This window comes from Agelaius phoeniceus, chromosome 3, assembly GCF_051311805.1.
Source record: "Agelaius phoeniceus isolate bAgePho1 chromosome 3, bAgePho1.hap1, whole genome shotgun sequence".
Lineage (NCBI taxonomy): Eukaryota > Metazoa > Chordata > Aves > Passeriformes > Icteridae > Agelaius > Agelaius phoeniceus.
Genome location: NC_135267.1, coordinates 1,855,238 through 1,873,743, shown reverse-complemented (window position 1 = coordinate 1,873,743; position 18,506 = coordinate 1,855,238). Strand labels below are relative to the sequence as shown.

Here is an 18,506-nt window from a genome sequence, read left to right as displayed (position 1 = left end):
CATGGGGTGGTGACCAGTGGGGCATCGGGGCCACCTCCGTGTGGTGGCTGTGAGGAGCAGCCCAGATATTGCAGTTTCACCACCCTGGTGGCCATGGTGGCCACTGTGTCCCCATGTCCCCAACTCAGCTGCCATGGGGACCACGGGGTGGTGGCCAATGGGACATCAGTGTCACCTCCGGGTGGTGGCTGTGAGGAGCAGCCCAGATATTGCAGTTTCACCACCCTGGTGGCCATGGTGGCCTCCATGTCCCCAGTTTGGCTGCCATGGGGACCATGGGATGGTGACCAGTGGGACATTGTGGCCACCAAGGGGTGGTGGCTGTGAGGAGCATCCTCAGCATTACAGCTCCATCACCCTGGTGTCCATGGTGGCCTCCATGTCCCCATGTCCCCACCTTGGCTGCCATGGGGACCATGGGGTGGTGACCAATGGGGACATTGTGGCCACCTCCGGGTGGTGGCTGTGAGGAGCAGCCTCAGCATTACAGCTCCATCACCCTGGTGGCCACCATGGCCACCACTTTGTCACCGTGTCCCCAGGTTGGCTGCCATGGGGACCATGGGGTGGTGACCAATGGGGACATTCTGGCCACCTCCGGGTGGTGGCTGTGAGGGACAGCACCGATATTGCAGCTCCATCACCCTGGTGGCCATGGTGGCCACCGTGTCCCCATGTCCCCAGTCTGGCTGCCATGGGGACCATGGGGTGGTGACATCAGGGCCACCAAGGGGTGGTGGCTGTGAGGAGCAGCCAAAACACTGCAGTTACACCATCCTGGTGGCCATGGTGGCCACCGTGTCCCCATGGTGACCCCAGTGTCATGTCCCCAGCTGGGCTACCATGGGGACCATGGGGTGGTGACCAATGGGACATCAGTGTCACCTTGGGGTGGTGACCATGAGGAGCAGCCCGGGTATTGCAGCTCCATCACTCTGGTGGCCATGGTGGCCACCGTGTCCCCAGTTTGGCTGCCATGGGGGCCACGGGGTGGTAACATCAGTGTCACCATGGGGTGGTGGCTGTGAGGAGCACCCTCAGCATTGCAGCTCCATCACCCTGGTGTCCATGGTGGCCACGATGTCCCCACACTGACCCTCTCGTCACGTCCCCAGCTCGCCTGCCACCGCCACCGCTGGGTGGTGACCAACAGCACCTCGGGGCCACCATGGGGTGGTGACCAATGGGACATCAGTGTCACCATGGGGTGGTGGCAGTGAGGAGCAGCCCAGATATTGCAGTTTCACCACCCTGGTGGCCGTGGTGTCCATGGTGTCCCCATGTCCCCACACTGACCCCTCCCCGTGTCCCCAGCTCGCCTGCCACCGCCACCGCTGGGTGGTGACCAACGGCACCTCGGGGCCACCTCGGGGTGGTGGCAGCGGCTGCGCCGACCACCCCAAGTACTTCAGCTACATCGCCCTGCTGGCCCTGGTGGCCACCGTGATGCTGGTCCAGGTGAGCCACATGGTCAAGCTGACCCTCATGGTGCTCATCACCGCCGCCACCGGCGCCGTCAACTTCTCCGCCTGGGGACCCATCTTCGACCACTACGACCGGCGGCGCGGCCAGCCCAGCTCGTAAGGAGGGGACAACGGGGATGACGGGGATGACGGGGACGGGGATGGGGACGGGGTTCCCAGGTGACCCCGGTGATCTCGTGGCAGGTCGGTGCTGGTGCCCTCCAAGTACTCCATGACCGCCATGATCTTCGTGGTGATGCTCAGCTTCTACTACTTCTCGCGGCACGTGAGTGGCCAGGGGGAAAGGTCTCCTTCCTGCCCCGTTCCTTATTCTTCCTCCCTTTTCCTTCTTCTTCCTCCCCTTTCCTTCCTTTTCCTCCCTTTTCCTTCCTCTTCCTCCCCTTTCCTTCCTCTTCCTCCCCTTTCCTTCTTCTTCCTCCCCTTCTCTTCTTTTTCCTCCTCTTGCCTCTCCTTCCCTCCCTTTTCCTCCTTCTTCCTCCCCTTTCCTTCCTCTTCCTCCCTTTTCCTTCTTCTTCCCTCCTTTTTGTTCCTCTTCCTCCCCTTTCCTTCTTCTTCCTTCTTTTTCCTTCTTCTTCCTCTCTTTTCCTTCTTCTTCCTCCCTTTTCCTTCTTCCTTCCTTTTCCTTCTTCTTCCTCCCCTTTCCTCCTTCTTCCCCCCTTTTCCTCCGTTTCTCTTATTCCTTTTCTCTTCTTTTTTCTCCTCTTGCCTCTCCTTCCCTCCCTTTTCCTCCTTCTTCCACCCCTTTCCTTCTTCTTCCTTCCTTTTCCTTCCTTTTCCTTCTTTTTCCTTCTTTTTCCTTCCTTTCTCTTCTTACTTTTCTTCCTTCCTCCTCTTACCTCTCCTTCCTGCCCTTTTCCTTCTTCTTCCTCCCCTTTCCTTTTTCTTCCTCCCTTTTCCTTCCTCTTCCTCCCCTTTCCTTCCTTTTCTCTTCTTCCTTCCTCCTCTTGCCTCTCCTTCCCTCCCTTTTCCTTCTCCGCCCTTTCTTTTCCTGCCCTTTCTTCCCCTTCCCTTCTTTTCTTTTCCTTCTTTTTTCTTCCTTTTTCTTCCTTTTCCTTCTTATTTGTCCTTTTCTTCCCTTTTCCTCCCTTTCCCTTCCTTTTCCTCCTCTTACGTCTCTTTCTCTCCCTTTTCCTTCTTCTTCCTTCTTTTTGCTTCCTTTTTTGCCCCTTCTTCCCCCTTCCCTTCCTTTCTTTTCCTTCTTTTTCCTTCTTTTCCCACCCTTTCTTCCCTCTCCCTTCCTTTTCCTCCTCTTACCTCTCCTTCCCTCACTTTTCCTTCTTCTTCTTTCCTTTTCCTGCCTTTTCCTCCTCTCTCCTTCTCTTTCCTCTCCTTTCCTCCATTCTCCTGCTTCTTCTGCATTTTTCCTTCTTTTCCTGCCCTTTCTTCCCTTCCCCTTCTTTTTCCTCCTCTCCCCTCTCCTTTGCTCCCCTTCCTTTTCCTTCCCTCCCTTTTCCACCCTTTTCCCCCTTTTTCTTCACTTTTCCTCCCTAAATCCCTTCCTGGATTCCCTGGAAGCTCCAAGGCCCCGGGATTTATCCCAGCCCCAGCTTTTCCAAGGAAACTCCCAAAGGGTTTTCCAGCCACCACCAATTCTGGGAAACACCCTCATCCCATGATTCCACAATCCCATAATTCCACAATCCCATGATCCCTCAATCCCATGATCCCTCAATCCCATGATTCCCACAATCCCATGATCCCTCAATCCCATGATTCCTCAATCCCATGATCCCACAATCCCATAATCCCTGTGGAAGATGGACACCCAGGACCAGAAGGAACACATCTCCAGTATCCCATAATCCCATTATCTCATTATCATATCATTATCTCATTATCATATCATTATCTCATTATCCCATTATCCCATCATACCAACATCCCACAAATCCCACAATTCCCAGGAATTCCCACAGCGCTCATTCCCAGGTGGAGAAGCTGGCGCGGACGCTGTTCCTGTGGAAGATCGACGTCCATGACCAGAAGGAGCGCGGCTCCATCATCCCATCATCCCATTATCCCACCATCCCCTTATCCCATCATCCCACAAATCCCATCATCCCACAAATCCCATTCTACAATCCCACAATTCCCAGCAATTCCCACAATTCCCAGGTGGAGAAGCTGGCGCGGACGCTGTTCCTGTGGAAGATCCATATCCATGACCAGAAGGAGCGCGGCTCCATCATCCAACCCCATCATCCCACAATCCCATCATCCCAATAATCCACAGATCCCATTCCACAATCCCACAGTCCCACAATCTCGAATTCCCACAATTCCCAAGAATTCCCACAGCGTTCATTCCCAGGTGGAGAAGCTGGCTCGGACGCTGGTTCCTGTGCAAGATCGACGTCCATGGCCAGAAGGAGCGCGGCTCCATCATCCAACCCCATCATCCCACAATCCCACCATCCCAATATCCCATTATCCCATTATCCCATTATCCCACCATCCCATTATCCCATCATCCCACAAATCCCATTCTACAATCCCACAATTCCCAGGAATTCCCACAATTCCCAGGTGGAGAAGCTGGCGCGGACGCTGTTCCTGTGCAAGATCGACGTCCATGACCAGAAGGAGCGCGGCTCCATCATCCAACCCCATCATCCCACAATCCCATCATCCCACAATTCCCAGGTGGAGAAGCTGGCGCGGACGCTGTTCCTGTGGAAGATCGATGTCCATGACCGGAAGGAGCGTGGCTCCATCATCCCATCATCCCAACATCCCACCATCTCAATATCCCACCATCCCATTATCCCATCATCCCACAAATCCCACAAATCCCACAATTCCCAGCAATTCCCACAATTCCCAGGTGGAGAAGCTGGCGCAGACGCTGTTCCTGTGCAAGATCGACGTCCATGACCAGAAGGAGCGCGGGTCCATTATCCCACCATCCCATTATCCCATCCCATAATCCTGTTATACCATAATCCCAGCAATCCCACAATCCCAGCAATTCCCACAATTCCCAGGTGGAGAAGCTGGCGCGGATGCTGTTCCTGTGCAAGATTGATGTCCATGGCCAGAAGCAGCGCGGCTCCGTTATCCCATCATCCCACAATCCCACCATCCCAATATCCCATTATCCCACAGTCCCACAATCCCGAATTCCCACAGCACTCATTCCCAGGTGGAGAAGCTGGTGCGGACGCTGTTCCTGTGCAAGATCGACGTCCATGACCAGAAGGAGCGCGGCTCCATCATCCAACCCCATCATCCCACAATCCCACCATCCCAATATCCCATTATCCCATTATCCCATCCCATAATTCTGTTATACCACAATCCCTCAATTCCCAGCAATTCCCACAATTCCCAGGTGGAGAAGCTGGCGCGGACGCTGTTCCTGTGGAAGATCGACGTCCATGACCAGAAGGAGCGCGTCTCCGAGATGCGCCGCTGGAACGAGGCCCTGGTGGCCAACATGCTGCCCGAGCACGTGGCCCGGCACTTCCTGGGCTCCAAAAAACGGGACGAGGTCGGTGTTCCCGCTTCTCCGGGCCGTGTTCCTGCTTTTCCGGGCGGCGTTCCCGCTTTTCCAGGCGATTCCGGTGTTTCAGGGCGGTTCCCACATTCCTGGGATTCCTTGGGTGGGATCCATGGAGCTTCAATCCCATCCCGTTCCAGCTGAAGATCCATGGGTCTTCAGTTCCATCCCAGGTGGCTCCAACCTTTCCTTGGATGCTCCCTGGGATTCTCTGGGAATTCCTTCCCAAATTTCTTCCGCTTTTCCCAGGGAATTCCCTCCATTCCCAGCTCTTCCAGCCTGGCGTTGGATCCATCCCCATCCCAGCACCTCTCTGGGGAGGAATTTTGGGAATTCCCTGGGAATTCGGGTCTCCCTTCCCTTTTCCATCCCCAACTTCCATAAAAATCCCTTGGGATGGATCCTGGATCCCAAAATCCTGGAATTCCATGCATGGGATCCATGGATTTTCAATCCCATCCCATTCCAACCCCTGGCTCCTCTCTGGGAAGGAATTTTGGGAATTCCCTGGGAATTGGGGACTCCAGGAAGGGTCTCCCTTCCCTTTTCCATCCCCAAAAATTCCATAAAAATCCCCCGGGATGGATCCTGAGTGTCCTGGATCCCAGAATCCCAGAATGGTTTGGGATGGGATCCATGGACCTTCAATCCCATCCCGTTCCCACCACACAATCCCAGGGTGCTCCAACCTTTCCTTGGACACTCCCAGGGATCCAGAAAAAACCAACAACCAATAACCATTGACCAATAACCAATAACCAATAGCCAATAATCAATAACTGATATCGCTGCGCTCCTGGGGCGGAATTGCCGGAATTCCAAGGAGCTGCACAGCCAATCCTACAAGGGGATCGGGGTGATGTTCACGTCACTGCCCAACCAATAACCCATAACCCATAACCCATACCAAATAACCCATAACCCATACCAATACCCAACACCCAATAACCAGTAATCAATAACGGATATTGGTGCATTCCCAGAAGCTGTACAGCCGATCCTGTGAGGAGACTGGGGTGATGTTCCCATCCCTGCCCAACCAATAACCCATAACCCATAACCAATACCCAATAACCCATAACTAATACCCAATAACCCATACCAGTACCCAATAACCAACACCCAATAACCAATAATCAATAATGGATATTGGCACATTCCCAGGAGCTGTAAGCCAATCGTACGAGGAGATCGCAGTGATGTTCACATCACTGCCCAACCCATAACCAATAACCCATACCCAATAACCAATAATCGATACCCAATAATCAATAATGGATATTGGCACATTCCCAGGAGCTGTACAGCCAATCGTACGAGGAGATCAGGGTGATGTTCACATCACTGCCCAACCCATAACCAATAACCCATTACCCATAACCAATGATCAATACCCAATAATCAATAACGGATATTGGTGCATTCCCAGGAGCTGTACAGCCGATCCTGTGAGGAGACTGGGGTGAAGTTCCCATCCCTGCCCAACCAATAACCCATAACCCATAACCAATACCCAATAAGCCATAAGCAATACACAATAAGCCATAAGCAATACCCAATAACCCATACCCAATAATCAATAACGGATATTGGCACATTGCCAGGAGCTGTACAGCCAATCCCACGAGGAGATCTGGGTGATGTTCCCATCCCTGCCCAACCCATAATCAATAACCCATAACCCACAGCCAATAACCCATACCCAATAACCATTAACCAACACTCAATAACCAATAATCAATAACTGATATTGGCGCATTTCCAGGAGCTGTACAGCTAATCGTACAAGGAGATCGGGGTGATGTTCGCGTCATTGCCCAGCCCATAACCAATAACCAATACCCAACACCCAATACCCAACAATCAATAACCAGTATTGGTGCATTCCCAGGAGCTCTACAGCCAATCGTACGAGGCGATCGGGGTGATGTTCGTGTTGCTGCCCAACCCATAATCAATAACCCATAACCAATAACCAATAAGCCATACTCAATACCCAGTAAGCCATACCCAATAACCAATAATCAATAACAGATATTGGCACATTCCCAGGAGCTGCACAGCCAGTCCTACGAGGAGATCGGGGTGATGTTCACATCCCTGCCCAACCAATAACCCATAACCCATAACCAATACCCAATACCCAATAACCCATACCAGTACCCAATACCCAATACCCAATAATCAATAATGGATATTGGCGCATTCCCAGGAGCTGTACAACCAATCCCACAAGATCGGGGTGATGGTCATATCGCTGCCCAACCCATAACCAATAACCCATTACCCATAACCAATGATCAAAACCCAATAATCAATAATGGATATTGGTGCATTCCCAGGAGCTGTACAGCCAATCCTGTGAGGAGACTGGGGTGATGTTCCCATCCCTGCCCAACCAATAACCCATAACCAATAACCCACAACCAATAACCCATAACCAATAAACGATAACCGATAATCAATACCCAATAATCAATACCGGATATTGGCGCCTTCCCAGGAGCTGTACAGCCAATCGTACGAGGAGATCGGGGTGATGTTCGCGTCGTTGCCCAACCCATAACCAATAACCCACAACCAATACCCAATAATTAATAATGGATATTGGCACATTCCCAGGAGCTGTACAGCCAATCGTACGAGGAGATCGGGGTGATGTTCACGTCGCTGCCCAACCAATAACCAATAACCAATACCCAGTAACCCATACCAATACCCAATACCCAACACCCAATTACCAATAATCAATAACCGGTATTGGCGCATTCCCAGGAGCTGTACAGCCAATCGTACGAGGAGATCAGGGTGATGTTCACGTCGTTGCCCAACCAATAACCAATAACCAATAACCCACAACGAATAACCAATACCTAATAACCTATACCCAATAACCAATAACCAGTAATGGATATTGGCGCATTCCCAGGAGCTGTGCAGCCAATCGTACGAGGAGATCAGGGTGATGTTCGTGTCGCTGCCCAACCCATAACCAATAACCCATTACCCATAACCAATGATCAATACCCAATAATCAATAATGGATATTGGCACATTCCCAGGAGCTGTACAGCCAATCGTACGAGGAGATCGCAGTGATGTTCACATCACTGCCCAACCCATAACCAATAACCCATTACCCATAACCAATAATCGATAACCAATAATCAATAACGGATATTGGTGCATTCCCAGGAGCTGTACAGCCGATCCTGTGAGGAGATTGGGGTGAAGTTCCCATCCCTGCCCAACCAATAACCCATAACCCATAACCAATACCCAATAAGCCATAACCAATAACCAATACCCAATAATCAATAACAGATATTGGCACATTCCCAGGAGCTGTACAACCAATCCCACGAGGAGATCGGGGTGATGTTCCCATCCCTGCCCAACCCATAACCAATAACCCATAACCCACAACCAATAACCCATACCCAATAACCATTAAGCAACACTCAATACCCAACAATCAATAACCAGTATTGGTGCATTCCCAGGAGCTCTACAGCCAATCGTACGAGGCGATCGGGGTGATGTTCGTGTCGCTGCCCAACCCATAATCAATAACCCATAACCAATACCCAATAAGCCATAGCCAATAACCAATAATCAATAACAGATATTGGCACATTCCCAGGAGCTGCACAGCCAGTCCTACGAGGAGATCGGGGTGATGTTCACATCCCTGCCCAACCAATAACCCATAACCCATAACCAATACCCAATACCCAATAACCCATACCAGTACCCAATAACCAATAATCAATAATGGATATTGGCGCATTCCCAGGAGCTGTACAACCAATCCCACAAGATCGGGGTGATGGTCATATCGCTGCTCAACCCACAACCAATAACCCACAACCAATAACCCATACCCAATAATCAATAACGGATATTGGCACATTCCCAGGAGCTGTACAGCCAATCGTACGAGGAGATCAGGGTGATGTTCGTGTCGCTGCCCAACCCATAACCAATAACCCATTACCCATAACCAATGATCAATACCCAATAATCAATAACGGATATTGGTGCATTCCCAGGAGCTGTACAGCCAATCCTGTGAGGAGACTGGGGTGATGCTCCCATCCCTGCCCAACCAATAACCAATACCCAATAACCCATAACCCATAACTAATACCCAATAACCCATACCAGTACCCAATAACCAATAATCAATAATGGATATTGGTGCATTCCCAGGAGCTGTACAGCCAATCCTACGAGGAGATTGGGGTGATGTTCACGTTGATGCCCAACCCATAACCAATAACCCACACCCAATAACCCATACCCAATGATGAATAATGGATATTGGCGCATTTCCAGGAGCTGTACAGCCAATCGTACGAGGAGATCGGGGTGATGTTCCCGTCGTTGCCCAATCAATAACCAATAACCCAATACCCAATAATCAATAATGGATATTGGCGCATTCCCAGGAGCTGTACAGCCAATCCTGTGAGGAGACTGGGGTGATGTTCCCATCCCTGCCCAACCAATAACCCATAACCAATAACCCATAACCAATAACCCATAACCGATAACCAATACCCAATGATCAATACCGGATATTGGCGCCTTCCCAGGAGCTGTACAGCCAATCCTATGAGGAGATCAGGGTGATGTTCCCATCCCTGCCCAACCCATAACCAATAACCCATAACCAATACCCAATAAGCCACGCCCAATACCCAATACCCAATAATCAATACCGGATATTGGCGCCTTCCCAGGAGCTGTACAGCCAATCGTACGAGGAGATCGGGGTGATGTTCCCGTCGTTGCCCAATCAATAACCAATAACCCAATACCCAATAATCAATAACGGATATTGGCGCACTCCCAGGAGCTGTACAGCCAATCCTACGAGGAGATCGGGGTGATGTTCGCGTCGCTGCCGAATTTCGCGGATTTCTACACGGAGGAGAGCATCAACAACGGCGGCATCGAGTGCCTGCGCTTCCTCAACGAGATCATCTCCGACTTCGACGCGGTAAGGAGCCGCGCCCGGAATTCCGCACCGAGACCGGGATGGCCCGGGTGGGGTCACGGTGGGAATCGCGGGGAACGTCCAGGTGGGATCAGACTGGGAATCAGGGGGAACGTCCAGGTGGGATCACAGGGAATGTTCAGGTGGGATCAGACTGGGAATTGTGGGGAATGTCCAGGTGGGATCACACTAGAAATCACAGGAACATCCAGGTGGGACCACAGTGGGAATCACGGGGAATGTCCAGGTGGGATCAGACCAGGAATTATGGGGAAGGTCCAGGTGGGATCAGACTGGGAATCACAGGGAATGTCCAGGTGGGATCAGACCAGGAATTATGGGGAATGTCCAGGTGGAATCACAGTGGGAATCATGGGGAATGCCCAGGTGGGATCACACTGGGAATCAGGGGGAAGATCCAGGTGGGATCACAGTGAGAATCAGGGGAACATCCAGGTGGGAATCAGGGGAACATCCAGGTGGGATCACATGGGGAATAAGTGGGAATATCCAGGTGGGATCACAGTGGGAATTATGGGGAATGTCCAGGTGGAATCACAGCAGGAATCGTGGGGAACGTCCTCCAGGTGGGATCACACTGGGAATCACGAGAACATCCAGGTGGGACAGGGAACATTCAGCTGGGATCACACCAGGACTTGTGGGGAATGTCCAAGTGGGGTCACAGCTGGAATCAAGGGGAACGTCCAGGTGGGATCACACTGGGAATTGTGAGGAACGTCCAGTCAGGAATCATGGGGAATAAATGTCCAGGTGGGATCACGGCGGGAATCGTGGGGAACGTCCAAGTGGGGTCACGGTGGGAATCATGGGGAATGTCTAATCTGGAATACTGGGGAATAAATATCGAGGTGGGATCAGACTGGGAATCGTGGGGAATGTCCAATCAGGAATCAGGAGGAATAAATGTCCAGGTGGGATCACACCAGGAATCTTGGGGTATGTCCAGGTGGGATCAGACCAGGAATTGTAGGGAATGTCCAGGTGGGAATTGACTGGGAATAGTGGGGAATGTCCAGGTGGGATCAGACCAGGAATCATTGGGGAACCTCCAGGTGGGATCATGGTGGGAATCATGGGAATGTCCAGGTGGGAATCAAGGGAACATCCAGGTGGGATCATATGGGGAATAACGGAATATCCAGGTGGGATCACTGTGGGAAACCTGGGGAATGTCCAGGTGGGCTCAGACCAGGAATCACAAGGAACATCCAGGTGGGACCACAGTGGGAATCACGGGGAATGTCCAGGTGGGATCAGACCATGAATTATGGGGGATGTCAGGTGGAATCACAGCAGGAATCGTGGGGAACGCCCAGGTGGGATCAGACCAGGAATCGTGGGGAATGTCCAGGTGGGATCCCACCAGGAATTGTGGGGAACATCCAGGTGGGATCAGACTAGGAGTCAGGGGGAATGTCCAGGTGAGGTCATGGTGGGAATCATGGGGAATGTCCAGGTGGGATCACACTGGGAATCACGAGAACATCCAGGTGGGATCACAGCAGGAATCATGGGGAACATCCAGGTGGGATCACAGTGGGAATCACAGGGAATGTCCAGGTGGGATGGGGAACATCCAGGTGGGATCAAACTAGAAATCATGGGGAATGTCCAGGTGAGGTCACAGGGTATAGGTGTGCAGGTGGGATCATGGTGGGAATCATGGGGAATGTCGAGGTGGGATTGCAACGGGAATCACGGGGAATGTCCAGTTGGGATGGGGAATGTCCAGGTGGGGTCACGGTGGGAATCATGGGATATGTTCAGATGGGGTCACACTGGGAATTGAGGAACATCCAGGTGGGATCACTGGGAGTCAGGGGGAATGTCCAGGTGATGTCATGGTGGGAATCATGGGGAATGTCCAGGTGGGATCACACTGGGAATCACGAGAACATCCAGGTGGGATCAGACCAGGAATCCGGGGAACATCCAGGTGGGATCACAGTGGGAATCACAGGGAATGTCCCGGTGGGATCACTTTGGGAATTGTGAGGAACATCCAGGTGGGATCACACTGGGAATCACGGGACCATCCAGGTGGGATCCCTGGGACCATCCAGGTGCGATCCCTGGGACCATCCAGGTGGGATCCCTGGGACCATCCAGGTGCGATCCCGGTCCCGTGTCGTTCCCAGCTCCTGGACGAGCCCCAGTTCCGCTGCATCACCAAGATCAAGACCATCGGCAGCACCTACATGGCCGCCTCCGGGGTGACGCCCGACGCCGGCGCCAACGGATTCGGAGCCAAGGTCAGCCCGGGATCCCACCTTGGGACACCCCCGGGCATGGGCTCCTTCCTCCTGGTGTCCCATCCTCGTGTCCCATCTCCACATCCCTGCTCCGTGTCCCATCTCCATGTCCCATCATCCCAGTGTCCCATCCCCATGTCCCATCCCAGTGTCCCCAAATCCATTTCCCATCTCCATGTCCCATCATCTCAGTGTTCCATGTCCCATCCCCATGTCCCATCTCCCATCTCCCAGTCCCTCTCCTTGTCCCATCTCCATGTCCCATGTCCATGTCCCATCTCTGTGTCTTATCCCCGTGTCCCATGTCCACATCCCATCATCTCCATGTCCCATCCCACTGTCCCCAGCTCCAGGTCCCATCTCAATATCTCATTGTCTCCATTTCCCATCTCCATGCCCCGTCATCTCCATGCCCCATCATCTCCGTGTCCCATCTCCATGTCTCATCTCCATCTCCACATCCCATCTCCATGTCCCATCATCTCCATGTCCCATCCCAATGTCCCCAAATCCATGTCCCATCTCCATGTCCCATGCCAATATCTCATTGTCTCCATTTCCCATCCCGATATCCCATCGTCTCAATTTCCCCTTTCCATGCCCCATCATCTCCATTTCCCACCCCTGTCCCATCTCCATGTCCCATCCCCATGTCCCATCATCTCCATGTCCCATCATCTCCATGTCCCATCTCCATGTCCCATCTCCATTTCCCATCTCCATGTCCCACCTCCATGTCCCATCCCTGTCCCACCTCCATGTCCCATCCCTGTCCCACCTCCATGTCCCATTCCCAATGTCCATCCCCATGTCCCATCCTACGTCCCATCTCCACATCCCATCCCAAAGTCCTATCATCCCCATCTCCCGTCTCCATGTCCCGTCTCCATCTCCCATCTCCATCTCCCGTCTCCGTGTCCCACCTCCATCTCCCGTCTCCGTGGCCCATCTCTATCTTCAATCTCCATCTCCTGTCTCCATGTCCCATCTCCATCTCCCGTCTCCATGTCCCACCTCCATCTCCCGTCTCTGTGGCCCATCTCTATCTTCAATCTCCATCTCCCGTCTCCATGTCCCACCTCCATCTCCCGTCTCCGTGGCCCATCTCCATCTCCCATCTCCATCTCCCGTCTCCGTGTCCCACCTCCATCTCCCGTCTCCGTGGCCCATCTCTATCTTCAATCTCCATCTCCCATCTCCAACTCCCATCTCCATCTCCCGTCTCCGTGTCCCATCTCCAACTCCTATCTCCATCTCCCGTCTCTGTGTCCCATCATCTCTATGTCCCATGTCCATATCCCGTCTCCAGGTCCCATCCCAATGTCCCATCATCAAATTGTCCAATCATCTCCATGCCCCATCCCATCCCATCTCAATATCCCATTGTCTCCATGTCCCATCTCCATGTCCCATCATCTCCATGTCCCATCCCCATGTCCCACCTCCATCCCCACGTCCCACCTCCATCCCCATGTCCCACCTCCATCCCCACGTCCCACCTCCATCCCCATGTCCCACCTCCATCCCCACGTCCCACCTCCATCCCCATGTCCCACCTCCATCTCCACATCCCACCTCCATCTCAATGTCCCATCTCCATGCCCCATCCCCATGTCCCACCTCCATCCCCATGTCCCGCCTCCATCTCCACATCCCACCTCCATCTCAATGTCCCATCTCCGTGCCCCATCCCTGTGTCCCACCTCCATCTCTGTGTCCCACCTCCATCTCAATGCCCCATCTCTGTGCCCCATCCCCATGTCCCACCTCCATCTCCACGTCCCACCTCCATCTCTGTGTCCCACCTCCATCTCCATGTCCCATCCCCATGTCCCAACTCCATCTCCACGTCCCACCTCCATCTCAATGTCCCATCTCCATGCCCCATCCCCATGTCCCACCTCCATCTCCAAGTCCCACCTCCATCTCTGTGTCCTGTCATCTCCGTGTCCCATCCCTGTGTCCCACCTCCATCCCCATGTCCCATCACCTCAGTGCCCCATCCCCGTGTCCCACCTCCATCTCTGTGTCCCACCTCCATCCCCATGTCCCAACTCCATCTCCACATCCCACCTCCATCTCAATGTCCCATCTCCATGCCCCATTCCCGTGTCCCACCTCCATCTCCACGTCCCACGTCCATTTCTGTGTCCCACCATCTCTGTGCCCCATCCCTGTGTCCCACCTCCATCTCTGTGTCCCACCTCCATCTCAATGTCCCATCTCCATGCCCCATCCCCATGTCCCACCTCCATCCCCGTGTCCCGCCTCCATCTCCACGTCCCACGTCCATCTCAATGTCGCATCTCCGTGCCCCATCCCCATGTCCCACCTCCATCTCCATGTCCCACTTCCATCTCTGTGTCCCACCATCTCCGTGCCCCATCCCTGTGTCCCACCTCCATCTCCACGTCCCACCTCCCTCTCTGTGTCCCATCATCTCCGTGCCCCATCCCCATGTCCCACCTCCATCCCCACGTCCCACCTCCATCTCAATGTCCCATCTCCATGACCCATTCCCATGTCCCACAACACCGCGTCCCACCTCCATCTCTGTGTCCCGTCATCTCCGTGCCCCATCCCCATGTCCCACCTCCATCTCCATGTCCCACTTCCATCTCTGTGTCCCACCATCTCCGTGCCCCATCCCTGTGTCCCACCTCCATCTCCACGTCCCACCTCCCTCTCTGTGTCCCATCATCTCCGTGCCCCATCCCCATGTCCCACCTCCATCCCCACGTCCCACCTCCATCTCAATGTCCCATCTCCATGACCCATTCCCATGTCCCACAACACCGCGTCCCACCTCCATCTCTGTGTCCCGTCATCTCCATGCCCCATCCCCGTGTCCCACCTCCACCTCCACATCCCACCATCTCCGTGCCCCATCCCCGTGTCCCGCCTCCATCTCCACATCCCACCTCCATCTCAATGTCCCATCTCCGTGCCCCATCCCCATGTCCCACCTCCATCTCCACGTCCCACCTCCATTTCTGTGTCCCACCATCTCTGTGCCCCATCCCTGTGTCCCACCTCCATCTCTGTGTCCCACCTCCATCTCAATGTCCCATCTCCATGCCCCATTCCCATGTCCCACCTCCATCTCCACGTCCCACCTCCATCTCTGTGTCCCATCATCTCCGTGCCCCATCTCCACATCCCACCTCCATCTCTGTGTCCCATACCCGTGTCCCACCTCCATCTCTGTGTCCCGTCATCTCCGTGCCCCATCCCCATGTCCCACCTCCATCTCCACATCCCACCTCCATCTCCACGTCCCACCTCCATCTCTGTGTCCCACCTCCATCTCTGTGTCCCATCTCCATGTCCCATCGCCATGTCCCACCTCCATCCCCATGTCCCACCTCCATCTCCACGTCCCATCATCTCCGTGCCCCATCCCCATGTCCCACCTCCATCTCCAAGTCCCACCTCCATCTCTGTGTCCTGTCACCTCCGTGTCCCATCCCCATGTCCCACCTCCATCTCCACATCCCACCTCCATCTCTGTGTCCCATCACCTCAGTGCCCCATCCCCGTGTCCCACCTCCATCTCCACGTCCCACTTCCATCTCTGTGTCCCATCATCTCCGTGCCCCATCCCTGTGTCCCACCTCCATCTCCACGTCCCACCTCCATTTCTGTGTCCCACCATCTCTGTGCCCCATCCCTGTGTCCCACCTCCATCTCTGTGTCCCACCTCCATCTCAATGTCCCATCTCCGTGCCCCATTCCCGTGTCCCACCTCCATCTCCATGTCCCACCTCCATCTCTGTGTCCCACCTCCATCTCAATGTCCCATCTCCATGCCCCATCCCTGTGTCCCACCTCCATCTCCACGTCCCACCTCCATCTCTGTGTCCCATCATCTCCATGTCCCATCCCCATGTCCCAACTCCATCCCCATGTCCCATCTCCATGCCCCATCCCCATGTCCCATCATCTCCACGTCCCACCTCCATCTCTGTGCCCCATCCCTGTGTCCCACCTCCATCTCTGTATCCCACCTCCATCTCAATGTCCCATGTCCATCCCCATGTCCCACCTCCATCTCCATGTCCCACCTCCATCTCCAAGTCCCACCTCCATCTCCACGTCCCACCTCCATCTCCACGTCCCACCTCCATGCCCCATCTCCATATCCCACCTCCATCCCCCTGTCCCACCTCCATCTCCACGTCCCACCTCCCATGCCACGGCCCCGTTTCCCTTCTCCCACCACCCGGGAACACCGGGATTTCCGGGTGGTGGCCGATTCCCGGGATTCCCGGCAGAAGGAGCCGCGCTCGGAGAAGGAGCGCTGGCAGCACCTGGCCGACCTGGCCGACTTCGCGCTGGCCATGAAGGTGACGCTGATGAACATCAACTACCAGTCCTTCAACAACTTCATGCTGCGCATAGGCAAGTGCGGGGACGCCGGGAATTCCGGGGATTCCGGGAGTTCCGGAATGTTCCGGGCGTGATCCGTGTCCCTCCGGGCAGGGATGAACAAGGGGGCGGTGCTGGCCGGCGTCATCGGGGCCCGCAAGCCCCACTACGACATCTGGGGCAACACGGTCAACGTGGCCAGCAGGATGGAGTCCACCGGAGTCATGGGCAACATCCAGGTGGGACCATGGGGAGCGTCCAGGTGGGACCATGGGGGACATCCAGGTGGGATCAGACCAGAAATCCTGGGAACATCCAGGTGGGACCATGGGGAGCGTCCAGGTGGGACCATGTGGGACATCCAGGTGGGACCATGGGGAACGTCCAGGTGGGATCATGGGCAACATTCAGGTGGGACCATGGGGGACGTCCAGGTGGGATCAGACCAGGAATGTTGGGAATATCCAGGTGGGATCATGGGGAATGTCCAGGTGGGACCTCAGAGGGAATGAGCTTGGGAATATCAGGGTGGTATTATGGGGAACATCCAGGTGGAATCAGACCAGAAATCCTGGGAACAACCAGGTGGGATCATGGGGAAGATCCAGGTGGGACCATGGGGGACATCCAGGTGGGACCATGGGGAATGTTCAAGTGGGATCAGACCAGGAATCTTGGGAATATGCAGGTGGGATCATGGGGAATGTCCAGGTGGGACCATGGGGAAGATCCAGGTGGGACCATGGGGGACGTGCAGGTGGGACCTCAGAGGGAATGATCTTGGGAATATCAGGGTGGGATTGTGGGGAATGTCCAAGTGGGATCAGACCAGGAATCCTGGGAACATCCAGGTGGGATCATGGGGGACGTTCAGGTGGGACCATGGGAGACATCCAGGTGGGATCATGGGGAACATCCCAGTGGGATCATGGGGAGCGTCCAGGTGGGATTATGGGGAACATCGAGGTGGGATCATGGGGAACGTCCAGGTGGGATCAGACCGTAAATCCTGGGAACATCCAGGTGGGATCATGGGGAGCATCCAGGTGGGACCATGGGGAACATCCAGGTGGGATCATGGGGAACATCCAGGTGGGATCATGGGGAACATCCAGGTGGGACCATGGGGAACATCCAGGTGGGATCATGGGGAACGTCCAGGTGGGACCATGGGGGACGTCCAGGTGGGACCATGGGGGACGTCCAGGTGGGACCATGGGGAATGTTCAAGTGGGATCAGACCAGGAATCTTGGGAACATCCAGGTGGGATTGTGGGGAACATCCAGGTGGGACCATGGGGAAGGTCCAGGCGGGACCATGGGGAGCGGCCAGGTGGGATTGTGGGGAATGTCCAGGTGGGACCATGGGGAGCAGCCAGGTGGGACCTCACCAGGGGTTTCACTGGGAATTGGGGACTCCAGGAAGGGTCTCCCTTCCCTTTTCCATCCCCAAATTCCATAAAAAAATCCCTCGGGATGGATCCTGAGTGTCCCTGATTCCAAAATCCCAGAATGGTTTGGGATGGGATCCACGGACCTTCAACCCCATCCCATTCCCACCCCATGATCCCAAACCTCCCCAACCTTTCCTTGGACACTCCCAGGGATGAATCAACCCCTCCCCTCTGCACCACACCTGACTTTTCCCTCAATTCCCGATTTTTTCCCCGGAAATCCCTTCCCGTTGCCATCCCCCAATTCCATAAAAAAATCCCTCGGGATGGATCCTGAGTGTCCCTGATCCCAGAATCCCGGAATGGTTTGGGATGGGATCCACGGACCTTCAACCCCATCCCACATTCCCACCCCATGATCCCAAACCTCCCCAACCTTTCCTTGCTCGATCCAGAGTGATCCTCTGTGGAATTTGGGAATCC

General features: G+C 54.3%; 1 protein-coding gene across 4 annotated transcripts in view; it reads left to right on the top strand.

Annotated features, from left to right (window-relative positions):
* The window catches only part of ADCY3 (adenylate cyclase 3), a 93,148-nt gene that overhangs the window by 74,059 nt on the left and 583 nt on the right, over positions 1-18,506 (top strand). The window contains exons 13-19 of one of the 4 annotated variants that reach the window (XM_077176452.1): positions 1,315-1,580; positions 1,668-1,749; positions 4,816-4,974; positions 9,842-9,988; positions 12,148-12,261; positions 16,539-16,662; positions 16,744-16,868. In XM_077176452.1, coding sequence (XP_077032567.1) covers positions 1,315-1,580; positions 1,668-1,749; positions 4,816-4,974; positions 9,842-9,988; positions 12,148-12,261; positions 16,539-16,662; positions 16,744-16,868 — 1,017 coding nt within the window. Of the gene's footprint in view, positions 1-1,314; positions 1,581-1,667; positions 1,750-3,413; positions 3,742-4,815; positions 4,975-7,486; positions 7,565-9,841; positions 9,989-12,147; positions 12,262-16,535; positions 16,663-16,743; positions 16,869-18,506 lie in introns of those variants that run through there. The other 3 variants (XM_077176451.1, XM_077176455.1, XM_077176453.1) reach the window with 3 other exon arrangements.